Below are 27,046 nucleotides of genomic sequence, written 5' to 3' on the forward strand. Positions count from 1 at the left end.
CGAAATGATTATGTGGTTTTTATTCTTCTGTCGGTTGATGTGATGGATTACATTAATTGATTTTCTGATGTTGAACCATCCTTATGCTCCTGGGATAAAGCCCACTTGGTCGTCTACCACATTTTTTTATTGTGCAGTCTGGGAGCAATCGCAGAAGAATTCCTACAGTCCTCAATGGTGGGTGTCTGCCCCTTATTGTTGGGAGTTGTATCTGGGAAGCTTCCTGGGGGAGTCCTGATGGCCACATACAATGCACCATATATAGAAATTTGGAGAAAGTCTTTTACATGGTTGCTCCCTGGTTCTGTGTGCAGCCTCTCCTGGCGAGGCTGTAGAGACCGGTGTAGTGCACCTGGCGGTGAGCAGTTGAGCCTGGTTCTGAGCTCAGTACCTACCACATACAGCACTTGGCAAGGTTACTTAGCTTCTTCCCAAGCCTCCGATTCTACAGAGCACAGACACGATGCACCTGCTCTGGGCATAGGGGGATCAAATTATTACTGCACAGCCAGTCCTTGCAGTGCTTCTTCAAAAGGGTAAAGAATCAACAGCATTTCATGTTATTCTAGTGATCTTGGATGGCAGGAACCACTTATTTTCCTTAAGAATTTGTCCAATTGACTGCACTTTCTTTCTTCACCCAACTTTTATCAGTGCAAGGTCCAGGATGCCTTGACAAAACTGAGGGAACAGGAAGACACATGTAAGAGTTTAACAGTGACCATAAGGAGACAAATATGTGAACGGGAGGTAAGAACTCGAGGTCATTTTTCTTAAGCTATTTTCCACCCTAGAGCACAGGCAGAGGGAACAACTCAGCACAACACTTGCAGGTTTATTCTCACCAGACCAAACTAAATAGATGACGCCCAAAGAAGAAATATTCTTTGTTTTTATTTCCCCTAGTGTCTGATTGAATTTATCTCCCTACTTTTAGCCATCAGTAGTAATCAGCTAGGATTCCCAGTACTTCCACCTGTACAGGCTGAATTTTGATCTTTTTTACATAGAACTATCCTAGACTGGGTGTCAGTCTATAAATAGCTGGAGGAGTCCTGACGGACATACACAGCTTATAATGTATTAGAAATGTGGCAAAAGTCTTTTAGATGGTTTCTACCTTGTTCTGTGTGCAGCCTCTCCTGGTGAGGCTATAGAGACAGATGGCGGTGAGCAGATGAGCCTGGTTCATGTGCTGTATATACCTCAGAGTTTAAATTCCTCCCATTTAAAATCACTTAATTGTTTGGACACTTCAATTATAGCACTTAGGCACATTTACCAGAGTTCACGGTCCACCTCACCCTTCCAGGTGGATGACCTGTCCCTTGTGAGCTCTGTATGCAAGGACAGTCCAGGTGAGACTATACTACTCAGCTTTATGGGGCCGATGAGGAGGAAACAGCTGCTAGAAGAGCAGATCTGTTTTGACTGCAGACTGTGTCTCACTGACTGACCGTGTCTGACCAGTCTCCTCCACCAGACACTGCCTCACAGAAACACGTGCATGGCCCTCCCAGGCACTCAGCCTGCAGACTGGCTGGTCACACCACCTCACTAGGGGTCTCTTTAAGCCACTGCCCTGGTCCTTTGTGTGTGGATGTTAAGTTTGAGTTCTTCTCAAAGAACAATCTCGTACCTCCTTCATTTCTGAAACTTCAGGGTGTAAGAACTTCCATTATTGCAAATAGGTAGGGGAACCACATCAGTGCTCGAGTCTAGCTGTCCTGTGTGTCTCCTACCCAGAAGTTCCATTTCATCCTAGTCATTTTCCCTTCCACCACCACATCAGATCCCTGTAACATTGTCTGAATGGAGAAATCACCACAGGAAATTGCAATTCTCTATCTCCCAAATGTAAAGTGAGTCCTACAAGATAGATCAGTTGGTTTCTGTCAGCCTTATACATAAGGAGGGTTAAATGAACACAAGCTTGGTGAATGAATGACTATTTCAGGTAACTCTGCTCAGATTCTGCCACCAAGAACTCCCAGTCTGAGTATACTGAAGTCACCCACCAGCCTGGTTGTCTTGTACTCTAAACTGGCGATGTTCATCATAGCTTTTGTGTCACAAATTTGATTTTAAGTTCCCCCCAAAAACTAGATTTATAGAAATGTTTGAATGTGCCCCTACTTTACAACAAAATGATCTAGCAGTGTTCTCTAAATTCTTGACTGAAGAAGAAAAAAGTCAGTCAAGTGACTATATAGAGAATTGTGACAGCCTCTCCCCCCCCGTGTGTCAGCCTCCCAGGCATGCTCTGCGCAGGGATGCACACTCTCTCCTCGTGTCCCACTGGGGAAAAGTGTCACCGTAGCACAGCAGCTTCTAACCTTAAATAAAACTTTGTTTTATAAGTGTGTGCCCTTCAAAGTAAATATGAAAATTACCCTGTCATCATCCTGTGTGTTCACTTTCTCGGCACCACTTCACACTGGTGCCCTGTCTCCGCTCTCCATCTGCAGAACTGGTTCACCCTTCCACTCAGAAACTCCACCCCACTAAGCAATGTCCCCGTTGTCACTCCTTTCACCTTGTCCCCAGCCTTCTACTTTTTTTTAAGTACCTCTAAAAAAAGTACAATCATAAAATTGTTGCCGTTTTCTGACTTCACCAATAATGTCTTCAAGATTGGTCCATGTACCAGAGTTTCATGCACCTTCTATGATCGAGCAGTTTTTCACTGTGTATGTTAGCCACCTTTTACTTCTTTTTTTTTTAATTCTTCATGAACATTGGTTTGCTCCCAACTTTTGAGCATACTTTCTTGATTCTAGGAGAAGGTACAACTTCAGAGAAAGGATATGAAGCCCAGCTTTCAGAATCTCTCCTGCTTCCTTTCTGAATATAGAAAGTGTTTTCTGTGGAGGTTGGATATCGAAAGAATGGAGACTACGGAAAGATTGAATGACGTTGAAGCCAATGTGGAAAAACAGGGCAGTGAACTCCAGAGCCACATCCAGGAACTAGAGAGAAATATTAGGGCTCAGTCCACAACCTACTGCAGGTGAGGCTGTGCTCTGGGATGTTGAAGAAGTGTCTCTTCCTGAGCTACTAAGGGGAGCATGGTGAGAAAATTTGGGAGAAATGCAAAGCCTGCCTGTTGCACTGTGAAGCCTGACGTTGTTGAGTCATACTTTTTCACAGTGTTTCTCTTTAATGCGCATCAAATCTGCAGGTTGCCTGCAGATACCAAGTCTGGAGGGTGTTTTTTATCTGAATCTGAGAATAAACACTTAGCCTGGCTATAGCTGGTGTGTTCCGGGGCACATGGCGCCATGGGCTCTCTGTAAGAGAAGTCTTGCCTCTGCCCCATGTCCACAGAAGCCTCAGTGTCCATCTGCCCACTAAAGACTCGTCCGCATGACTGTAGGACAATAAACTGGGGCAGCCAAGATGAGTGACATTTTCCCTGGTTTCATGTGATCACCTGCCCCAGGAGCTCTGACTGTCCCTTCCTTCCACTTCATGAGGGGTCTATCCCAATACCATTAATTCCTGTGGAGCTGGTGTTTTTAGTTGCCACTGTAGAATTGAAGGCCACACTGTCAGATAGACAATGTTCCCTGACTTGCTCCACCTGCATGGGCCACCTGCCCCCACTGCAGCGGCCATTTCTAATCATCTGTGATGGATTTTTCAGTAAGGAAAGGTATATGTGATTGGGAAGCTCTAATGTAGACTCATCTGAAGGTAGTCATGTGAGTCCTGCAGGGAGAATACATCTCCCAACCCTCCTCGTCAGGCAGCCCACATGCTGCTGTGAGCACAGTCTGAACAAGAAGGTTACTGTGCTCATGAAAGATCAACTTCCGGCCATGCCCTAGGTCCTAGGGTGCGTGATGGGGCTCATCTGTCCTGGAGCACCACCAGTATCCAGGAGGGACTCGCTCCACTTTGGATGGAGTGTTTACAGAGAACACCCCTCATGCCGATCCTCTTGAAATGTGGATATTTCCAAACTCACCTTTTGTCCCTGTTTCTCTGTATGATGTGAATGACACACTGACTAGGTAAGGGGTATGAGTCCGGTGGGGAGCCACATAGGTGCAGAGAGCTTCCTGGACTGTCCCACTGAAGAAGTCTCTGCTCTGCTGACTCTAGGATTTCAGCTGTGAAGCTAGAAGTCCCAGAGTCCGTGTCTTCGGAACTTCATACTGACTACATCCTTCCTGATTTCCTGAAGAAAATTAATTAAAGACCTACCAAAGTATGGAAAGTAAAGAATTCAATATGGGGGGGTGGGGGTGGAAGTTCATTGTAGCGTTAACCACGTTCTCCACACATCTTCTGGCCAGATTATTTGGTCTTTTCAGCGGAGCCGTTACAGTCTCCTGCTTGAGGGTGCCCAGTGCTTGGCAGGGCCAGAGCTTACTGGAGATCTGTGCAGACAGACGCTTCCACTCCCTGCTGTCCCATTCACTAGCTGTGCCAGCCCAGGCAAGTCACTGCCTTGTTCCCTCTTTAAAAAACTAAAAATGTTAGAGTTTTAAGTTTTTCAGTTGTCATAAAAAGGAAGTGCCTCCACCTGGGTAAGGAGATGAGGACAGTGTCTGGGATGTAGGTGATTGTTAACATTTCAGGTAAGCCTGAGAGCAATGCAAAACTAGATGAGTGTGATGGACTGAGGAGGAAGCAGTTTTAGGACTTTGATAGGACGTTTTCCAATGTCTTATTCTAAGAATTATTTTCCATAACTCATTTGTCTACCAAATCAAATGTAACCGGAATGATTTAATGGCTGATGGAGTTACATACTGCTGCAAACATAATTTAGTGGCTTAAAACTTTCTGTCTCCTGGTTTCATGTGTCAGAACTCTGGGCCAGCTCATGTGGGTGTCGGAAAGTTGCTTCCGGTACTGACAGAGTCCTCGTGGTGGCTGTTCTGGGCTATAGTCCTCCAGTCGCCCTCCAATTATTGGCAGTCTTCACTTTCTGATGATAGGGCTTACAGGACCTGGCTCTTGCCAGTTGTTGGCTGAAAGTGACTTCAGATTCTAGGAGCCACTGCTCCTAGATTCCACGTTAACTTGCACATGGGCCTCCCAACATGGCCTATTATTTTTTCAGAGTGAGCATAACAGTGTCTAGAACAAGTCAGCTATTAAGAATGGACTCTTACACAGTGAAATAAAATCACAGGGTCACATCCCACTGTGTTTGCCTGTGGTCAGAGATAATGATCTGAGGTAATAGGAGGACTTGACTAGGGTGTGAAAATCAGGAGGCAGGGGTCGTGCAGACCACTGTTGAGGCTGGCCTTCTGCAGTGGCCAGGCCTGAACTGCCCAGATGAGAGTCTACTTACTCTCTTTACAAATCCCACCTGCTGCTGGAATATTGATTTATTTGATACAAGGCTTCTGTAGACCTTCCTTGGGGTGGGCCTATCATTGGAGTGTACCTCTTGTTCTATCTCTGTGATGTTAAAAGCATTCTGAATTTTAATGTTTGGCCTTAGGGTTATAGATGAGTGACATGGACCTGTATGCTGTTCTTGTTCTCCCCAAGTTAATATCAACAGCCACTATCATCAAAAGTATCTCTGAATTTGATCCTATAAGAATGCAAGAAAGGAAAAATCAGAGCATTATGATAGTCATGGCCAGAAACCAGAGTTGACTTGTCTACTCTTATCTTTTATATAAGGCATTTTAATAAGGTTCAGTTTGATCTGTTCTTTAAATGGGGTCATCTCTTAACTAATTCTCCTTTTCCAATTCTTAACATGAAAACATTTATTAATACAAATGAATGGTGATCAGTTACACAGTGTAGAGAGATGAAGAGAAAATTCAAAGTTTCTCCATGCCTCTTCCAGACCTACTTCTTCAGGTAACAAGACACTTGACTTCGTGTTTATACAAACATTGAATTATAGAATATCTCTTCATATTTCAGTCCCTGGGTTTATCCTAATTATATGTAACCTCAGCCTTGCTGACAGGGCTTCAGGCTTTCCAGCACAGGGGGTGACAACATTGCTGCAGTGACTTTCTAGTCCACAAAAACCTTGTGTCCTGCACCTTTCAATTCTGTCAGGCATGCAACGAAGGCTCCGGTTTCTGGATAGTGTATCTTTTTTTGTATCTTTTTTTTTTTCCTAATGATCTCCCCATCTATGCACGTAAGGCCAGAGGTTCTGGGGGTGAGAGGATTCATGAGAGACAGAGTGGGGAACAGAACAGGCAGATCTACTGAAGCACACTGCTGAAAGGAGTCAGTGGGTGGGTCAGGAGAAGCCCACCTCACCACGTGAGTCACCTCCCAGGCCAGGGGTCAAACTCTTGTCGCAGTGGCTACGGATAGCTTCACAATGCTGCACTCTAAGCCCTTGCACCACCAGGGAGGTTCCTGACTGGTGGTATCTTGATGCTTGTTATCAATTACTGTGTTCACCCAGTGGAGCAACAGCCACTGCCACCTGCAAGGTGCCATTCACCTAACTGAGCGCTCTCTCTATGACTAATGAGAAGAGCTTTGCATATGTTACCTGATTTATTCACATTCATCCCTGTGAAAGCTTTTTTACCTTATAGACGAGGAAACTAAAGCACAGGAAGAAATGAGTGTTATAAGTTCCTGCAGTGGAGCACTGGGAACTAGATAGCTCTAGGATTCCTTTTTATGCTGCAGTATGATAATAAATCAATATGATGTTTTCTAAATTGAAGACAAAGTCACTTGTTATTTCCTTGTTTTTTTTATTTTTTAGATTTTTTAAAAAGATTTTATTTATTTATGCATACAAGAACTGGGGTACAGGCCAGAGGTGCTGGGGGGTGAAAGGATTCACCAGAGACAGAGTTGGGAGCACAACAGGCAGATCTACTGAAACACACTGCCACAGGGTACAGTAGACAAGACATGGGTCAGCTCCCCGACCAGGGATTCAACTCACTTTGCAGTGGCTGGTGATAGCTTGATAGTGCTGAGACTTTGCCACCAGGGAGGACTTTGGTGGTGGTTGTTATTTTTAATGTTATTGCACAAAATACTGCTGTGAGCATTTCTGGTTCGTACTTGTTTCCTTGGGTGGTTTCCTGGGCAGAGTGCCTTATGTGGAAGTATGCATGCTTTGATTTCACTCGATATGCAGATCTTAGAATTGTATGAATGTTAGCAACCTGCAGTGGGTGACTCCCCACTGTAGCACAGCCTCGTGTGGCTTTGTGAACAACTTATCACTATTGACAGTCTGATGGATTTAATATCATACCAGATTATGGACTTAATTTTATATCTCTAATTTCATTAGTGAGGGTAGCTTCTTTTGCAAGTACTTTAGCCTTTTGCCTTCTGTGATTTATGCTGATTTGAATTTTTCTATTAGGTTCCTTTTCTCATTGATTTATGGTATATTGTTAGAGCTAGTATTTTTCCGGTAGCATTTTTTTTTTTTTTTTTTTTTGTCATTTGTCTTTTTTTCTCCTTCCATTGTCATTTGGTAGTATTAGAGTAGAAGGGTTTTCCTGAAGGTCAAAGTCAGTAATGGCATTGATTTAATCAAGGAGTTAGCTGCCTTAGTTTGTGAGATCATATGATTTCTTCTCCCTAATCTGATAATATGGTGATTATGGAAATTTGCTTTCTAAGTTGACACACAGCTGCAGTTTCAGAAGACAGATGCTGCATAGTTTGGAGAGCCTGCTTACACATCAGACCTCAGCTACAAGGAGTCAAATATTTTGTGGTAATAGGTCCTCTACGGGCCACTTCCTTCTCATTCCTTTAACAATCTCTTCCACCTCTGATGGCAGCAGTGTTTGTGCCTCACCTTGACTTCCGGGCTGGGCTTGAATTGCTGGTGAAACGACCCATTTTTTTCTTTGATACTTGTCCCTATATGGTTATCTGTGTGTGGATTTGAAGCCTGTGATCCCTTCTCATGGCCTGCACATGTTTTCTCTTTTGGATGAGTTTTATAGGAAGTAATTTTTATCTAAAGTTAATTCATTTTGTCAAGTATTCAATTTTATTAGTAGTATAAAGAATGTATACCAAATACGCATGTATATAAATACACATGGTATACATATATTTCTTGTGTATATCATATTTAGTTTTTCTGTACAGTATAGTACTGTGTCTGCATGTTTATATTTATATACCAGTACTGATGAAAGTATTTTTATATGTGCATGTTATATATTTTTATATGTGCATATATATTTTTGTATAAATATCAGATCAGATGTGTTAACAGATTAGATTATGTCTGTACACACTATCAAATTAATGGACAGAAATTACACATATGTACACGTAGAAAATATATATGTAATACGTCTAATATTAGATATCACTGTATGTACATGGTATTTAAATTATGTTCCAAATACCAGATATTTATAAAATGAAATGACTTATATATCATATTGGCTTTTTATGTTTGTTGCAAAATAGTTAATATGTATCATCTACTGTGTAGATGATATATATGTAATACAAAGCCAATATATGTGTATGTGTATATTTATATATACACACACATTATGTTCTAGTTAGGATTTTTGTATATATATCAGTAAGTTTTCTTTAGAAAGAAAACCAAACATTTGGCTTGACATTGCTATGTTCTAACGCACACACATAAAGACAATTATCCTGAAAAGTCTTCCTTGAAAAGTTTTGTTGTATAATTTTTTTATAGGTGCTTTTGTTATTGATTAGGTCTCTATATCTTCATAGTATGGTATAGAATTTCTGTTTCCTAACATTTAGAATATTTAAGTATACACACACATGCACACACATGCATGTGTATATTTGGATCTTTAAATATTGATTTGTAATCCAGTTTTATTGTGTTCCTAATCCATGAGGCAAGCTCTTGGTTCTCTGCTTTCTTCTAGTACTTCCTACTGACTGAAGCAGCAAACAGAAGCTAAGGAAGAGAGCCTGGTCTCTGTGTCCATAGGGGTCAGCAGAAAGTGGACAAAAAGTAGGACCTGACCTGGGAGGGTAAAAAAAGAGCCGTAGAAATGTTTCTGCAACTTGATTTTCCTTATTGCCACAGTCCCACTAATAAGTGTTTATTCTAGTAATACAGTGGATGGGTAATTCCTTTGATAAAACACCCTCATCACTTTACTGAAATATTACCCTGCAGGTCAGTCACCTATCAGCTTGGCTTCTGTTTCACTCAGCTCTAGTTATTAGGTGTGTTATGTTGGTGTTAAGGTTATTTCACTATGCTGATCCCTAGGGAACATTGTCTAAAACAAGACAAAACAGTTGACACTTACAGCCATGGGGTGGGGCTGGCGTGTGTCCTGAGACCTGGGGAAGTCCTGGGACTTCAGTAACAAGCTGTGACGTTAGCATGTTAATTTCCTTTCTGATTCCTGGTGTGGGGCTTCTTAGTGAAGATGGGAAGGGCTTGTCTGCTGTTACTGCCATAATTACAAGTGGGCCTACCTTGGAGAGCCAGGGCTTTGGGGATGACAGTGTCTCTGTCCATTCTTGTCCTTGATGAAGATGGTACTAGTGATGAAGATGATGATACAATTCTTATTTTTTGCCACAGTGGTCACTGATTGTATGAAGAATTTTACCAAGCACTAAGCATATATCAGCTCATTCAGTGTCTTCCCCACCATTCTTGTGATACATATGATCTCGCTTATATTGAAGTGAGTTTCCGAGAATGACTCTCACAGCTAATAGGAAACAAGCTTGCATTTGCGCACAGGCTGGCTTTATTTAAGGTAAACAATTGGCAGTATGAAAACATGTCCCTCTTGGTTTTTGTTTGATTTTTTAGTTGGCGTGACTCTGAATCCAGGACAGCTCATAATGATCTACTACTGTCTGAGGATGGGAGAAAAGTGACCCATGGAGGCAATCAGAAGAAGCGTCACAATTCAAGATTTCTTGCCTTACCCTCTATGGTAGGCTGTGAGGCCTTCACCTCAGGAAGACATTACTTTGAAGTGGATGTGGGGCAAGGAACTGGGGGGACTTAGGAGTTTGTCTGGAAGATGTGTCCAGGGACAGGTTGGTGAAGCTGAAGCCCTTTTATGGATTCTGGGTGATTGGGTGGAGGAAAGAACATCGCTTCTCTGCCAAGCGAAGTAGTTATGCAGTTATCACCAAGTAGAATTCTGTCTGCAGGAACAGCCCCAGATTGTAGCAGTTTTTCTGGACTATGAGGCTAGACTTGTCTCCTTTTACAATGTGCAGACTGGCTCCCACTTATACACCTTCCCCCAGACCACCTTTTCCAAAACTTTTCAACCCTTTTTCTGGGTTGATTGTTGTTCTTCTTTACACCTGCCTCCTCCAGAAGAGTAAAGAAATGAGTAAAGCCTCTTTGAGGGAACCATCATCATAGAGAATACAGTGAAAATACTGTGAGTGCCACGGGTTGGCCTATTTTCTTCACTTCTGTTTCCTTTTATCTAGAACAGCGCCGAGCACTCTGTGAGTATGCAGTAAGTCTGCATTGAAGAAGTGAATGTAAAAATTCAAAATGCTCTAGGTGGTCAGCCTTAGCTGGGGAAAAAGCAAGATGATAGCAATGATCATTGTAGCGTCAGTGAATAAAAAGCAGAATTTTTTCTACCCTTCCTGTGCCCAGAGTAGATGCCCAAGTCCCAGAGGTGTGCACAGGGCACAAACACCTATAATTGTGGCTGTCTGGGTCCGCAGTGCGGGGCTGAATGTATGCTTGGAAGCCAGGAAGGTAAGGGCAGCGCCGCTAACACGACCATAATACAGAGGCCAGCTCAGGCAAGGCCAAAAGAGACAAGACGGACACTGCTCTAGAAAGCGGCCAGAGAAAAAGCACTCAGATTTGCCATGGGCGGCAGGCTTGCCCCCAGCCTCCCTGCCCCCCACGCCTGCCTTTCTACCCTGTGCGCTGGTGTACCTGGTTCCATGAGAGAGCATTAAAGGCCTGTAGAATCTGCTGAGGGCTCCAGGACCCTAATCATCTGCGCAAATCTATAGTGAACCTGCCCTGTGCCTGCTTGCACTAGAATCTTCTGTCCTCCTCTCCCTCTCTCTTGAGGGGGCTCAGAGATCTGATTTCTGGGAGTCCTTCTCTGAGCCGCGGGGTGGTCAGGAGGGGCTTGTCTGTTGTATTCTCCGTCATTCCCAGTTGCCCTTCCTGGAGAGCCAGGGCTTTGGGGAGGACAGTGTCTGCGTCCACTTGGGTAGTTCTGGCCCTTGGCTTCTCAGAGGTGGAAATGAAGATGATGATATGCTGTTTCTTACCACACTGATCACTTCATATACCACAAACTTCACCCAGCACTGAGCGCACATTAGCTCATTCTGTATCTCCCCCACCATGCTTTTTGTCACCGACGGTCTCTCTGGGGCTCTCAGTTGCTCCCAGTGTCTTCGATACCCTGTACAGTCACGTGTGGATGTGAGGTAGTCTGTCCACTGCATGCAAGAGCAGGAACATCAAGGGAGCAGTCAGTCTTCTCACCACACACATGTTAATGTTAATCTGACCTGTAAAAAGATGGAAGATTTACGTGATCTGAAGAGAGACCAGAGTGTGACATTGGCCTGTAGTCTGGATGGCATCACTAGCGGGACGGCTACCAGACCAGTGAGTCCTGTGGGCAATAATCCAGAAAAGAGAAAGTTTACGATGATTACAGTGAGAGGCTTCAAATGAGAATTGGTATGAAGAATAAAATTGAATTTTTGTGGGAGTCTCACTGGAAAGTAAGTTGATAGGGTCCAGATTGCTAGTGCCAGTTACTTTAAAATATTTTAAGATTAAAACTGGCAGGATTCAGGGCTCTCCCTGGTGGCACAACGGGTTAAAGTTACACATGATGAAGCTCTCCGTAGCCACTGCTGCTCAAGTTCCATTGCCTGCCAGGGAGCTAACCCACATGGTGTGGCAGACCTGCCTACTGCTCCCCTCAACAGTGCATTTCAATGTATCTGCATCTGCCTGTTCTGCTCCCCGCTCTGTCTCTAATGATTCCTCTCCCCTACCACACCTCTGGCCTGTACCCCAGTTCTGTAAGCATAAATACATCAATTTTAAAAAATTGGCAGGATTCAGATATAATCCATAATCCTTCACTACACAGCTACAGTCTTTGTCACACCTGAATTATCCAGCCTGAGTTGATGAATGAAAGGACTTGAAAAGGTGTTTTCAACCTGATTTCAAACAATATTTTGATGACCAAAAATGTCACTAGATAATGAGTTCATGTAAAAGTCAGTGTCTTTTGATAATGAAGTCTCCTGACTCATGTCCCCAGGAAGAGGGGTGATGAAGTAGAGATACCAGCTGCAATCACCCAAGAAAATGGAAGCGATCCTAAGGTCAGCTGCATCCTCAGCAGGAAAAGCTCTCCCAGTTACGCTAATGAGGCTGTGTTGTCATGAGTAATACAGGGTTGCAGAATGGACCCAGTTACAACACTTGGGCAGATGAATCACTGAACTGAAAGGCAACTGAGAAAAGAGTGAAGAAAAGCCGCCGGCTCGTCCCTACTGCCAAAGTGTATACATCTCTCTGCCAGGAAGGACTGAAGTAATCACTAGAGAAATCCAGAAGCTCATCAGCCAGGATACCACACACTCTAGGGCACTGCAGAACAAACCTGTCTGAAAGGAACACTGTCTGCCCTTTCTTTCCCGAGTGTTTGCCTTTCCATGTTTTCCCACTTAGAAAATAATTTTTCGTCGTCAGCTGTAAAACACACACACACCCAAAAAACTATTGTTCTTTAGTTAAGATGCTCTCTCGGCCCATGCTGTGGCCACTTTGTCACTCCCAAGTGGATGCAGGAGACCCCTGATTTTAGGGAAACTTAGCCTCTCCTTAGCTCTCTTACTACCACACCCTGTTCCTGTCTTACACTAGATGTATGTGGTTTTTCCCTGTCAACTCAGGTGCCCTGCACTTGAAATAATAAGTTAGAGCAGACCCCACAGCTAAAGGGCTGTCAGCAAGGCTGTCCCCATCCCAGCCAGCAGTCACATGTGGGGCACCCTGAGCTCCTGCATGCCGGCCATAAACGGATTTCCAGACGCCCTATTTGGTCTAATCATTTACTAGAGCAGCTGACAGAACTCAGGCAAGCACTGCTTCCTGAACTTTCGTAAAGACTGTGATAAAGGACAGAGGAAGTTGTCCTCATGACGCCAGGTTCACCTCCCAGGTGTGGGTGTTTGCACCAAAGCCTCCATATTTGGTTCTTTTACATAGACTTTTTTTTTTTTTAAATATATTCACTTGATTAATTAATTCAGTCTATTGCATCCTCACTTTTGGAGAACAGGGGTGGGGCAAAAAGCTTGAGGTTTCTAATCATGTCTTTGCTTTTGCAGTGACCAGCCCTTATGCTGAATGTACCCAGGAGACCACCACTCACCTCATTAGGATAAAAAAGATGCTGCATCTCCTCAGAGATTTCAGGGATTCAGGATCTGTGTGTCAGGAACATGGTCAGAGACCAATTATTTAAACAAAAGCTGCTTCTAGTGCTCTTATCTCTTTAGAAATTAATGGATTTTTGGAGCTCTGTGCCCGGAACTGGGTAGAAGTCAATGATTAGAATGACCACAAGAAAACACTACCTAGTCAAGTTAAATTTTCCGTTGCATTACTGAGAAGTTGTGTATTGGGTAATACCCCAACTCACAAGTAGAGCTCCCAAGAGCTGTAGAAAATGGAAGGTTTTATAGACAGGGCAGGAGATAAGGAGAGTGGCTTGTTTCAGGGAAGGTGACGCTCTGGAGGGACAAGGGCTCAGGTGGATCGCCTGTTTGGGAAACACAACAGGGTGAGATTGCAATCCTGGAGGGACTGAAACAGATTGGATGTTGGTATTAAGTTTTGGCTTTTTACTTTGGTTTAGTTCTTGTGTGACAGAGGGATACCCACAAGTCCCAAATGGTTAAGGGGTGCACATTCTAAAAGGGGTGAATTTTATGCTCTGCAAAGGCAAAAGAAGTATATTCTTAGGGTGAAAGATATCTACTCAAATTAGTGTACAGAGAGAGAGAAGAGAAGTAAAGATATTCTGGAGTAGTGTCCTGATAAATCCTTCCAAATTACCCATTCCTTTATGATAAATGCCCAGCCCAACAGGGAGGGTCTGAAGTGGGACCACTGAGGTCTGAAATTTTGCCACAAGTTTAAAGCTCTTTCTGGGGGGAACCGTTAGAAAGGGGTTCCCCAGAGAACTGGGGAAGAGGAAATACTAAACAGCATGTAAGATAATGACAGCCTTTCCTGAAGAGCCGAATCTGCTACCCACGTGTGTGTCTTCCAAGTCCGGGGTGCAAGTTGAAGAGTTTCACCCTATTTGGGAGGCCCCTTATGCAAAAGGTGACATATTTGATGATGTCCACTTGTCTCTGAAACTCCATGTCTCTTCATTATTTCTTTTTTCTGATCATCAGACTAGATCATCTCAGTGGACCTGTCTTTAGTTTAATGATACTTTATAGGCTACTCAAATTTGCTTTTCAGTCTTTCTAGTACAATTTTTATGGTATATAGCCATTCCTGTATCTTTTTTTAAAAGATTGATTTATTTATGCATACACGACTTATTTATTTATGTGTACAGGCCAGAGGTGTGGGAAGGTGAAAGGATTTACCAGAGACAGAGTAGGGACCAGAACAGGCAGATCCACTGAAATACACTGCTGAAGGGAGGTGTAAGGGGTGGGGGGGTCAGGAGAGGTCCACCACACCATCTGGGTCACCTCCCTGACTAGGAATTGAACTCGTGCTACAGTGGCTGCAGATAGCTTCATAGTACTGTGTTTTAACCCCTGGAGCCACCAAAGAGGACCCGTTCCTGTATCTTTAATACATATATAGCCCACTAGTAAAATTTCTGTATCATATATTATACTTCAAACTCCAGGTTTTCCTCAGAAGGATTATATCAACGTGCAGGGCGTGTTGGCCCAGGGCCTGGCCCCCGGTTGGTGTTTCACAAATGGCAGGTTGCATTATTACCAGCTGTTCGAGGGCTAGTCAAGGAAAGTTGCCCTGGGTCAGCCTCAGCTCGGCCCCCAGCAGGCTTTACTGTAACAGTCATCTATGGCAGGGAAAAGGTGCAAATATTTGCAAAAAATGCAAAGTCTCGGTGACCATCTACCACTTCGCTGTTTCTATAGGGAAGGGCACCCCACTCTTCTGCCCCTCTCCCATCCAGAACATACAGGCACAGTCACCAGCTTCAGCCCTGTGTCCAGGAATTGCCTCCTATGTAAGTTTCATTACTGATTTAGATCAGAGTTCTCTTCCTGCTTGTGGCTGCACAGAGTAGACAGCGTGAGAGGGATCAACACAGAGTGTGTGACTGCTGAGTGGCACAGTGGTGAAGGAAGCCAGGCTAACGATTGTCAGGGGAGAGCAACTGTCCCCATGTGTGCTATGAGTCAGTGTGTGCAGTGTGTTCATGGGCGTGTGTGGGTGGGGTGGCAGCCGGAAGGCGCTGAGGTCAGGACTTTGCTCCTTGTATCTCCAGCTCTCTCCTGTCTATTCTCTTTCACAGACTCCAGGCGCACCTCAGCAGATCGTACACGAGAGGTAAGTGAAGGCCGGGGACCTGCACCCTGGTGCCAAGAGGGGAGGTTTTTCTTCCTAGGGAAACAGAGCCCTCAGGGAAATGAACCTAATGTGCTTTGAGAGAAATAAGCTGAAGGGAAATATGTCTTTAGATTAATCTCTATGACTGGAGCGCTGTGTCATGATTGGAGGGAAATGGTCTAACCATCCATTGTCATCGAACCCAAGATCTTAATTCAGAGAATTGTCACAAAAAGCAAAGTTCTCTCAGCCCTTCCTGATGACACTCTCTGGCCACATCAACCCAGAAATGGGAAATGGTTCTAGAAGCAGTTCCATGCTGTAGGGAGGGCTGACACTCACTCCTGGTCATGCCCCTCCTGTCTCTGGGTGTCAGATTCTCACTGTGGTGAAAGGAGGTGAATGCCCAGGCCCCAGGAGGCCAGCCCTCTTGACTGCTTCCTGGGTTCTACAAACCCCCTAGGTCCAGTCACCACCACTCTCCTGGGAGACAGGTCGTGGCTTGGGGAAGAGACGGCCTCTGGGATCTCCAGATGCTCAGCTCCAGGTCCGACTGCTCTTCCTGGCTCTTTCCACATCTCTGCCTCTGAAGTCGGGGAGGATGACAGAAGGAATAACTGCTTCCTGTTTTATTGGTGACTTTTACTGTCACCCCAGTAGGGTCTCCACGGAAACTGTTTATCTGGTTTTGTTCCTCTGGGGGTCAGTGTTGAAGTAGGGAGAATTGGGGGTGTGGGATAAATAGTATCAAATGTGATGGGGAGTTTCTCACAGACCCAATTCCTAAGTGTCACTGCCTCATACAAAGAAGTTATTCAGGTACCTAGTATTCCTGATGTTTACTGCTTTGGAAAGTGTTTAACTCTGCCTCACAAAGTTTCTAATACCTTTTGCAACTTTGGTGAGATGTTTGAGTTTCTGTTCTCCCCCTTAGCACCAGGTCTAAGAAAGTTTTCTATAAAGATGTCAAGTAGTTCTATTCACAGGCAGGTAGTCATCCATGAAACACAGCCAGTGGTTATGAAACTGAAATTTTAAATTTAATTTTCTGTTTTAGTGACCATAAATAGCAACCAACTCTGGTCCATTTCCTTTCTAGACAGAAGATTTCAAGACCCGCGGAGGCACAGAGATCCAGGTTCTGTATATTTCCATCACTGGAGAAAGTTCTGTCTGCGCCAACTGCAATATTGGAGTTTTTCAGGAAGTGCCATGGCCACAGCCCCTGCTACCAAGAAGATGATGGAGGAAGCCGCATGCTCCATCTGCCTGCAGATAATGCCGGAGCCCGTGAGCATCAGCTGTGGGCACAGCTTGTGCCATCGGTGCATAACAGGGAAATTTGAGAATCAGCCACAAGGAACATCACAGCTGAGGAGGTCTCACTGTCCCCTGTGTCAGGCACCATTTGAGAAGGGAGACATCCGGCCCAACCAGCAACTGGAAAACTTCACTGAGAGCATCCGAGAGCTGGAGCATGAGAGACTGTGTGAAGAGCACGGGAAGCAGCTGCACCTGTTCTGTGAGGACGACGGGCAGCTCATCTGCTGGCGCTGTGAGCGGTCCCCCCGGCACAGAGGACACAGCACGGCTCTTGTGGAGTACGCAGGCCCACGCTACAGGGTGAGTGAGGGGGCCAGAGGCCTGCAGCAATAATTGTTCTCTTGTTGAGCTCTTAGACCTGAGATTATTTTGCCTGAAATTCTACTTTATTATGTAAAATAAAACACTAATCACATATTTCTTCGTTTATGATGGTCCCCACTGAATAAATTCTAACTGTCCTCCTGACATTCAGAGGATGGTCAGAGTCTTGTCCCTACCCACCCTGCTGTGGATACAGTGTACTCAACCCACACCAGCCTGTTTATCTTTACTTGTGTAATTCAAGAAACAAATGTGTTCAGGGCCACGTGAACAGAATGTGAAAACAGAGACACCCCACCTTGTAGGTATCCTGCAGCCAAAGGGTAAGTAAGTCAGCAAGACAAGAATGCCTGAAGGCCCTTGGATTTGGGTGGTGACTAGGATCCCACCAGTGGGAAGAGAGTCTGGAAGGACATACAACTTATCATTTACAGAAATTTCGAGAAAATAGCCTTGTATATGTTACTATCTTGTTTCTAGGGCCCCATTTCCCTGGTAGTAGTGTGATTTCTGGTCAGCTGACTCCAGGCCATACATGAGCCTGGAATCACAGCATGCATCACAGATAGGTGTGGCTGCTTAACTCCCCACTTAGTTCACAGGAAACATCCCATTCAGAAGGTCCAGGCTTGTGGTAGATTCATAGCATGATGGGAGCTGTAGTCCTTGGTTCCTTGGATGTCTTTGGCATGGAGTGGGATGGCGTCCATAAAGCCAGCAATGGCCCCCAGTGCATGTTATTCAGTCCTTTCCCAAGCCTTGGTTTCTACAGCACAGATGATAGTAAACATTCTCCCAACTTGTTAAGGTTATAATGGGATCAAATTGTTACCGCAGAGACCTTTCTCAGGGTGCTTCTCTGAAAATGTGAGAGTCTTAATATTTAAAGTCTTCTGTATTAATAGGAACAGGATCCCTTGAGGTGCCTGGGAAAGTTTGTCAAACTAACTGTTCCCACTCTGTTTATCTCAGAAAATTCTTCAGAAAGTTCTGACAGAACTGGAGGAGGAGGAAAAGCATTGTCTGTTTATGAAGCTGATCACAAAAGATCAAATAAGGCAATGGGAGGTAAGATTTTGAGATCATTGGTTTCAAGCTCTTTTGCATCCAATGTCATTGAGAAAGTGATGGTTGAGCAAAGTACTTTATAGTTTATTCTCACTGGACCAGACCTAAAAGTTCAAACCTAAGAAGAAACATGCTTCATTACATGGCCCTAGTGTCTATGAGAATTTATCTGTTTTTACCCTTACAATCATGATTGTCCAGGATACCCAAAACCTCAATCTGTAAAAGGAGAATTTTGATATTTCCTACATGTCACCATCCTTGCCTGGATTTCAAGTAGTAAATATTTCAAAGTTTAAATAGTGCAAATGCTAAATCACTTCCAGCTTGGAAGTTTTAACATATCACCTTGGCACAGTTATCACACTGCAGGGTCTGACATTCCACCTTCTAGTTTCCAAAGTCATCCTTGGTGAGCACTGATACAGCGTCAGTCCAGGTGAGATTATGTCACTCAGCTCACGGGCTGGTGATGAGGATGGAGCTGCAGCAAGAGCATACGCAGACCTTGCAGACTGTGGGTCTCTGAGTCTTTTTCTATCGATGATGCAGGGTAGATCCCATGCTTTATGGATACTGATTCAAACCATCACTGTACAGTTGACTGTATGTTCAGTCATTCTGCCTGTGTCAGGGATCTTCCAGCCTTCGCCCTGATCCTTGGTATGTGGATGTTAAGCCTGAACTCTCAAATACACTCATATTTCCTTCATTTCTGGTTTCTTGGGTAGTAGCGAGAAATTTCATTGTTGAAGACTTCTAGGGAAAGCACACCAATGCCAGAGGCCAGCTGTCCTTGCCTCTTACTCCAGAGTTCCACTTCATGCTAATCAGGGATCCTTGATCACAATGTCAGTCATGAAAAATACCGCATCAACTGAGAAAGTTTCACCACTGGAAATTGCAGTTCTGTATCTTCCAATTGAAAATGAGTCCCACAAGAGAGATTATTTGGTTCTTTCATCTTAGATAAAATTGTTAAATGGACACAGGCTTGGTTGATTAAAATTTGTGGTAACTGTGATCAAATTCTTCCACCCAGACCTCTCTTTGTTGACAATCATGGCCACATCTCCTTGTGGTTAATGTCTAGCGTGGTGACCTTCATCTCAAATTTTGCTTCACAAAGTCCCATCAGAGACAGAGAAACCTCATATGTCAAATCTATGAACTGGAATTACTAGTGTTTGCTTCTACTTCCATAATTCATCTAGCAGTCTGTACTGCCTTTTCCTATGTCTTGGTTGAAGAACTGTGACAGCTGCTCCCAGATCTGAGTGCCTGCCTCCTGGCCTCACTCTGTAGCAGGACCTCCACCCCACATGTCTCAATCAAAATATATCACAGTAGCTTCATGTAAATATCTGTGTTCTTTAAACTAAGCATGAAGTCTGCCACTGTAAGCTTCTTGTGTGTTCACTTACTGGTGCTGTCTTCATATTGGGGTACCCCCAGCTCTGCAGAACTGCTTCATCCTTCTGACCTTCAGCTCTCACCCCTACACACTGTCCTTGCTGTCCCTGCCACCTGGCCCCAACCTCCTACTTCCTCTACACTTGACCACGTGCCTATAGAGAACAATCATGAAGTTGTTGTCCTTTTGTTCTGACTTACTTTACCTGCCATCATGCCTTCAGGCTCATCCATGTTGTATCAGTGTCTACGTACGTATTTCTAAGGCAGAACAGTTTTGCATTGTGTTTATGTCCCTCATTTTGTATCGCATTTCATCTCCAAGTGAGTTTTGGTTTGTTTGCACCTTTTGAGCGTATCTTCTCAATACTAGGATAAGATCGCACGTGAGAGAAGGAAAATTCAGTGTGAGTTTGAGAAACTCTACAACTTCCTCCATGAAGAGGAGCAGTGGTTTCTGTGGAGATTGGAAGAAAAAAAAGAGCAGACTCTGAGGAAAATGCAAGAAAATGAGGCCAGTCTGGAAAAGCAGAGGCAAGAATACAAGAGCCGCATCCTGGAACTAGAGGAGAAATGTGAGCAGTCAGCTCAGGATATGCTGCAGGTGTGCCCTGGAGGACAGAGAAGAGGTGTCTGGTCCTGATGGACAGTGGGGGAGAAGCATGGGTGATTGCCAGGGTTTTCTAGTTTCTCTGGAAAGTTGGGAATTATTATAGGGAATTTAAAGTAGTGTTTCTTTTAAAATGCTTCATTATTTGCAGCGTGGCCTCCTGTAATCTATAGGGTGTCTTTATGTGAGTCATGAAATATACTCACTTTGCATACATAGGCTGGATTCCTTGGCCAGTACATTCTATAAGATTCCATGAGCTATCATCTGTCTCTGTCCCATGTTCACAGAACCCACTGCCCAGTGTCTCCTGGAAGACCCCTCCAGTTGCCTTGTGGGTGATAAAGTGGGGCAGCCACATGAGGCGTTCTCCCTGACTGATTTGTAGTCCTTGCTCCAGGAGCTAGTATGAGGCTTTGCTTAGGCTGCATGAAGGCTCCACCCCCTTCATATGCATCTAGAGCTGTTTCTTCTTGCTCCTGCCATAGAACAGGAAGTCACACTATGAGGATGTAACGTAACAGCTCCATCACCAGGTGACACCTGCGTGGCCACCTCGGGCTCTGCTGCTGCTCACCACTGAGGACATAAGTGACCTCTAAAAGGGGCTTCTCCGAAAGTAGGTCCATGAAAGTAAATCTTGAAAGGCAGTATAATAAGCTCCTGGCCCTCTTCCCAAGCAGCCCACAAGCTGAGGTGATGAGAGGCATGGGTCACAGAAGGAAGTGACTAGACTCAGTGGCTGAAGATGTAGGTGCCATATGCTGATACCCTAGAGGACAGACGGTGTCACTCTACCTGGCAGCTACCACTGTCTGTGGCTGGGGCCTCTCTTCTTTGGGAGGAATGATTAGCCACACATCAAGCCCATAAAATATGCTGCTTCACACTCACCTTGTGCCTTTGTTTCCTATAGAATATGAGAGACACCTTGGGCAGGTAAGTGCTGTATGAGGACTGGGGGAGGAGGTAGGGATACACTGATCCTCATGCAATGTCCCCTGAGATGCCTATGTTCTCTGCTGATGCTAGGTGTATGGCCATGAACACGGAAGTCCCAGAGGCTGTGTCACTGGAGCTTCAGACTGTGTGTAATGTGTCTGAGCTTTACTTGGATATGAAGAAAATACTAAAGAGCTACCAAGGTTTGTGAAGTTAACAATTCCTTAAGTGCAATGGAAGAAAGGACCCTTAAGTTCTGAGTTTACTATCTGCTCCTCGAAGGTCATAACCACATCTTATTTCATGGAGCTAACACACTCTGTCCTGTTAAAATGCCCCCGTGATTGGAGAGGGGCACAGGATACGGGTGATCTGAGCAGCCTTCTTAAAATTCTCCCATTTACAAGCTATGTCAAGCCAAGCCAAGCGTAGGTTTTCTCACCTGAAAAGTAAAAATGCTAACAAATTACTTAATTTAATGACTGACTTTAATTTACAAATTCATTACTTAATCACTTAATTGTGCCATCATTAAGATGAAATGCACCAATCTGCATGAAGTATTTGAACAGTGTCTGGTATATAATGTTCATTGTTAATGGTCTCAGTCAAGTCAGAGAACAGTGCAAGAAGGTAGTTGAGGATAATGGACTGTGAGGTTAATAGTTTTAGGGCGTTGGCCCAGAAAACATGGTAAATGTCAATATCATTACGAAAAATCACATTTTACCAATTGTAATCCTGTCTCTTGATTTTCTTAATCAGTGCTTGTTATATTTCCATCACCTGTTAGCCACAATTACAAAATTCAAATGCTTTGACAACTAAATATTTTCCACTTCACTTATCCACCAAATCAGACCTAAATGGAAATGATTTGGTGACTGTTTTACTTATGTACTGCTGCAGAATATTTAGAGGTGTTAAATTAAAAAAAAAAACAAAAACCTTTTATCTCTCACTATCTTGTGTCAGAATTCTGGGCCCAGCCTAGGTGGGGTCACACAGTGCAGTTATGGGCTCAGCTGGTGAATCAGTTGGGGGTTAATCTTCTGATCTTCTGGTTGTTGGCAGAATACATTTCCTTATGGTTACATTTCCTGACTTCTACCAGCTGTTGTCTGGAAGTGTCCTCAGCTTCTGGAAGGCACCGCTCATCAACTTGTACATGGGCCTCCCAACATGGCTGATTATTTCCAAATGAGGTCAGGAGAGAGAGTCTCTAGAGTAAGGCAGCTATTACAATGGAATCATACAATGAAATATAATCAGGGGTCACATCCCATTACTTGTACCAGTGGTCAGAGGTGATTGATCAGAGGCAAATCTTAGGTTACATTGTCATTCACTCTTGACTTCTTTATATGAAGCAATTTATGATTGTTCCTTTGTGTGTGTGCGTGTGTGTATAGACATAGATATAGATATATACATTGGTGTTTTTCTATTCATATTTATATATATATACTTGAATGTTTTACTACTGATTTCTAACCTATTTGTATTGCACCCCCAACCCATTGGGGAAATTTCTCTTTGCCCTACGAACTCCTCTGTGCTTCCCATTGACTGAAGCAAGTAGAAGTCAGAGAAAAGGAAGCCTAGTGGATATGTCCTCAGGGGTCAGCTTTACTGGGATGGCAGAGTGGAGAAAAGTGGGGAGTGCTCTTGAGAGGGAAAAGTGAGGCCCCAGGACAGGAAGTTTGTGCAACTGAATGTCCTTTATTGCCAGAGTCCCGTAACAGTGTTTAACCCAGTAACTAAGTGGATGGTTAACTATGTTACTAGAACTCCTGTTCATTTTTAATACTGCTCAATAGCACACTTAATTTGATCATATGTTTTTCTATTTTACTCGATTCTATCAAGGTACATGGTTTTTATGTAAATTGGTGTCCATTTTATTTTCTTACATTCATTCATTTGATCCACTAGCTGAAACAATACAGACAACTTATACTTTAAAAAAACTGGAGCAGGTTTTCTGAGGTCTGGGGAAAATTCTGGGCCTTTAATACTAAGCTGAAATATTATCTTTGTTACTTTCCTCTCTCTTCTGGGTGTGGATGGTTATTAGTAAGATGGGAAGTACTTTTCTGCTCGAATCTATGATTCCTAGTTGTCCTACATGGAAGTCAAAGGGCTTTGGGGGGATGGGCGGGGACAGTAACTCCAACGTCTGGGTAGTTCTGGTCCTGGCCTCTCCGAGTGATGAGATGGTGATGATGATGCTATTTATTTTTACTATCCATTATTCATCATTTCCCATATACCAGGAATTTCACCAACCCTTCAGCTTGGGTTAGCTCATTCAAATATCGTTCACACCATTATCTGCGACAATTTGACTGCTGTGTTATATCTGGTAAGTAACAAAGGTTGCATTGGAACACAGCCTACTTTATTGAAAACTGAAGACATCAAATATGTGTCGTTTTTGATTTTTGTTTATTTTGCAGTCCGTGTGACTCTGGATCCAGAGACAGCTCATACTGACCTAATTGTCTCTGAGGATCGAAGACAAGTGATCTATGGAGGCCCTGAAATGAACCTTAACAGTTCTTTGAGATTTGAGAACTTGCCCAGCGTCCTAGGCTGTGAGCGCTTCACCTCAGGAAGACATTACTTTGAAGTGGATGTGGGAGAAGATTCTTCATGGGAGTTAGGAGTCTGTCTGGAAAATGTGCACAAAGGTGTTTCCATGAATCTTCAACCTGAGTCTGGATTCTGGGTCATCAGATCATCTGGTAAACAAAGGTATTGGGCCTTTACCTCTCGCGCAACTTTACTTCGTCCGAAGAAACTCCAGGTTTTGGGGGTTTTTGTGGACTTTGAGGCCGGACGTGTGTCCTTCTATAACATGACAACTGCTAGCTCCCACATCTTTACCTTCTCAGGGGCCACCTTCTCTGACACTCTCCGGCCGTTTTTTGGGGTTTTTCAAAGTTCTCCTTTATTCCTCCACACGCCATAATAGTAAAGAAAGGAATTGCTTGCCGTAGCCTTCTTCTTGGATTAACCATCGTAGAGAATATAATAAAAGTTTGATCGGGGAAGAAATTTGATCTTTCCCTCACTTACATTTTCCTGACCTGGAACAGTGCTCAGCTCTTCGTGGATACTAAATAAATCTGCACTGTATGAGTATAATGACTAAGAATACTACAGATAATCATCTTGGTCTGGTGTGAATTCAAGTTAATTGGTATCTTGCCACAGGTATACATTGTTCATCTCTCTTCAGTTGGTCTGAGTTGTGATTCACAAGGGTCCAGGTCTGATAAGTAGGGTGACCAGAAGTCTGACGGGCTGAGTGCTCGTTTCTTTAAAATCATTTGAAGTTACTTGTGACAAAGAGAAGCTGCAGTTGTCTCCACCAACTTCTTAAATGAGCAGGAACTTCGAGTAGCAGTGACTTTTCTAACTGCTGGGGTGTTGATAATCAGTGGAGCTGTCTTCCAGGAGGTCACTGTAAGTACAGATCCTACCAGACACAGTGAATCCAACTGGATGACCACCAGGTAACATGTGAGAGAAGAGTTATGTATTTTACAATGAGAGGCTTCACAGAGGGAAGAGTCTGAGTCTAAAAATGAACTTTGTGGGGCATCAGTCTAGAAATGAACTTGATTTATTCCAGGTGCTAGTGTGCTAGTGCCACCTATTTTGAAATATTTTAAAGTCCCAAAAGTTATTTATCACTGACATGATTTTGAAACCTATTATATAAGACATGATCTGATAGCCCTCAGCGATACATAGATACAGCCTTATTACACTTAAATGATTCGACCTAATGAAATAAAGGCCAGTGCTGTGGTGTCGTCAGCCTATCTCAGACAGCATTAAAGATGATCCAAAAAATGTCACCAAATTGCTAAATGGTATGATAGTAGTTGATATAAAAGTCCATGTGTGTTAATTTTGAAATGTTTGATATCCTTTCACAAGGAAAGGCAATGAGTGAAAGTGTTTTGGGGTATTGAATGGGTCCACCCAAAGGGAGACAGGCTAGAGGGTCTCCACCCCCTACAGCCTCAGCCTCACAGGATTTCCTAGTCATGTTGACAGTGGCTGGATTGGACTTGAAAATACAGTGTTGAAGAAAACAACACACCAAATATGTACTTTTGCATATTGCTAAAGACCAACTTCAGCTGAGCTAGTGAGGGTCTCCTGCAGGAAAGGACGGTGTCGGTGAAGAAAAGAGAGAAAAGGAGAAAAGATGAGATAGAAAAGTGAGGAGACACAGGCACCTGTTTAGGGTGAAAGCATCTTCGGCCGATTGTCCCAGCAGGGCTTTATCTATACATTACAAGCAAGCGGTGGAATTACATCAGTGTGTATGTAAAGCAGAAAGCTTAACAATCATCACATTTTTCTTAAATATAGCTTGGGACTTTTTGATCTCTTATTGATACACAAAATGTTCTATAGTGACTGGTCATTAATAAAATATTCCTATAGTGATCAGTTGACACAAGCTATGTGACGTCTATCGTCCAACAGATTCCGGGTAGATGGGGAAAAGCTCTGAAAAATCAGACTTTCCACTGCTAACTTGTGTTATGACCTCCCTTTTTTGTATAATCATAATATCAAAATATTCTGAGCAACTTTCAGCTTACAATTGGCTTGCCTCAGCCACATAAGGCCTGCCTGGCCCTGACAAGCAAGCCCTGCACCAGGGTGAGAAATTCCTCTAAAGTCAAAAGTGACTTGACAACTGGCTGATCAATAAAAGCAAAAGGGCTGTTTCTGCAAAGTCTCTCTCACTGCCGGATGGAAGAAACCCAAATCTCATCACTCTACTATCTCACCTAGCCTTCTATTCAGCTTCTACAGAATTAGTCAAACTTCCTACTGTCTGGCCTTTAGATGTGAAAATTCATTCAGGTTGCCTGTATTAAAACTAGCCAGGTCTTTTACCTGCTACATTTCAAAGCAATCCACAAAAGTCTTCTGGCTAGTCTTTTAGGATTCTACTATCTAGTCTTTAGATAAGGAAATTCACCTATGTCTCCTGTTCTGAGCAAATTATGCCTTCTGCTGTCTAGACCTCAAGGAAACTCACTTAAAACCTTTTAGCAAGTTTCTTCAAAGAACTTTCCCGAAATTTGATTTGCAAGAAATTTCCTCTTCCTGCCTCCCAGGATGTCTCAGGTAGAAAAAAACCCCATTAAGTAGTAGATAAGGTTTAAAGGATTTTATTTTAATTAATCTTCACTATAGTAATATTAGTCTTAAACTTTGTACACCTATACACCTGCTTTTTAACCTTGATTGATTTTAAAATGTTATAATCTCAAGTAAAGGTCAAAACGACCCCAGACTATTCTTAGAAAAAAGGTGATCTCAGCCCCCTCCGTATGTAATGTCATCCCCCTGCCTGCTTGAAATGCATAAAATAAACCTCTGCTGAAGGCAGAGCAGGAAGATTTGCACCCAACTCCGACTCCCCCGTGTCTTCTTCGCCTGCTCCTCTCCACCCTCTTGGAATCTCCCCATGCCAACGCCTTCCCATCTTAGGGTCCTGCCTGTGTTGCCTCCAGACACCTCAAAAGTTGGAGCTGGTCTCCATCAGTCATCAAACAAAATATTCCTATAGTGGTCAGTTATTAAATGAAATATTCCTGTGGTGGTCAGTTAACAATATACAAAATGTTTCTGTGGTGATCAGTTAGCTACTACAACATAAGCGATCATTTTGTTAATATCTCAATGAACATACATCTTAAAGGTACAGGATCTAATGTTATGGGACTAGGAGTCAGAAAACACCAACGCGGAGTACACTGACATTTCCCTGCCCCTAAGGAAAAAATCCG

The 27,046-nt window shown here is 43.5% G+C and overlaps 1 protein-coding gene across 2 annotated transcripts; it reads left to right on the top strand.

Moving 5' to 3' along the window:
• The first annotated feature begins 9,132 nt into the window (after positions 1-9,132).
• Positions 9,133-25,728, top strand: LOC101626067 (E3 ubiquitin-protein ligase TRIM38-like). Of its 2 annotated transcripts, XM_012734913.1 has the most exons (11): positions 9,133-9,638; positions 9,770-9,896; positions 15,124-15,215; positions 15,504-15,538; positions 16,638-17,161; positions 18,158-18,253; positions 20,040-20,270; positions 21,193-21,215; positions 21,309-21,421; positions 23,495-23,583; positions 23,678-23,757. In XM_012734913.1, exons 1-11 carry the CDS (start codon positions 9,619-9,621, stop codon positions 23,684-23,686), a joined length of 1,359 nt encoding a protein of 452 aa, XP_012590367.1. In that variant the 5' UTR covers positions 9,133-9,618; the 3' UTR covers positions 23,687-23,757. The 2 variants fall into 2 exon arrangements, with proteins under 2 accessions (XP_012590367.1, XP_012590366.1); XM_012734912.1 differs by lacking the exon at positions 23,495-23,583 and having other exon boundaries at positions 23,678-25,728.
• Positions 25,729-27,046: the final 1,318 nt, after the last annotated feature.

This window comes from Condylura cristata, unplaced genomic scaffold, assembly GCF_000260355.1.
Source record: "Condylura cristata isolate star-nosed mole 26May11 unplaced genomic scaffold, ConCri1.0 scaffold00097, whole genome shotgun sequence".
NCBI classification, from domain to species: domain Eukaryota; kingdom Metazoa; phylum Chordata; class Mammalia; order Eulipotyphla; family Talpidae; genus Condylura; species Condylura cristata.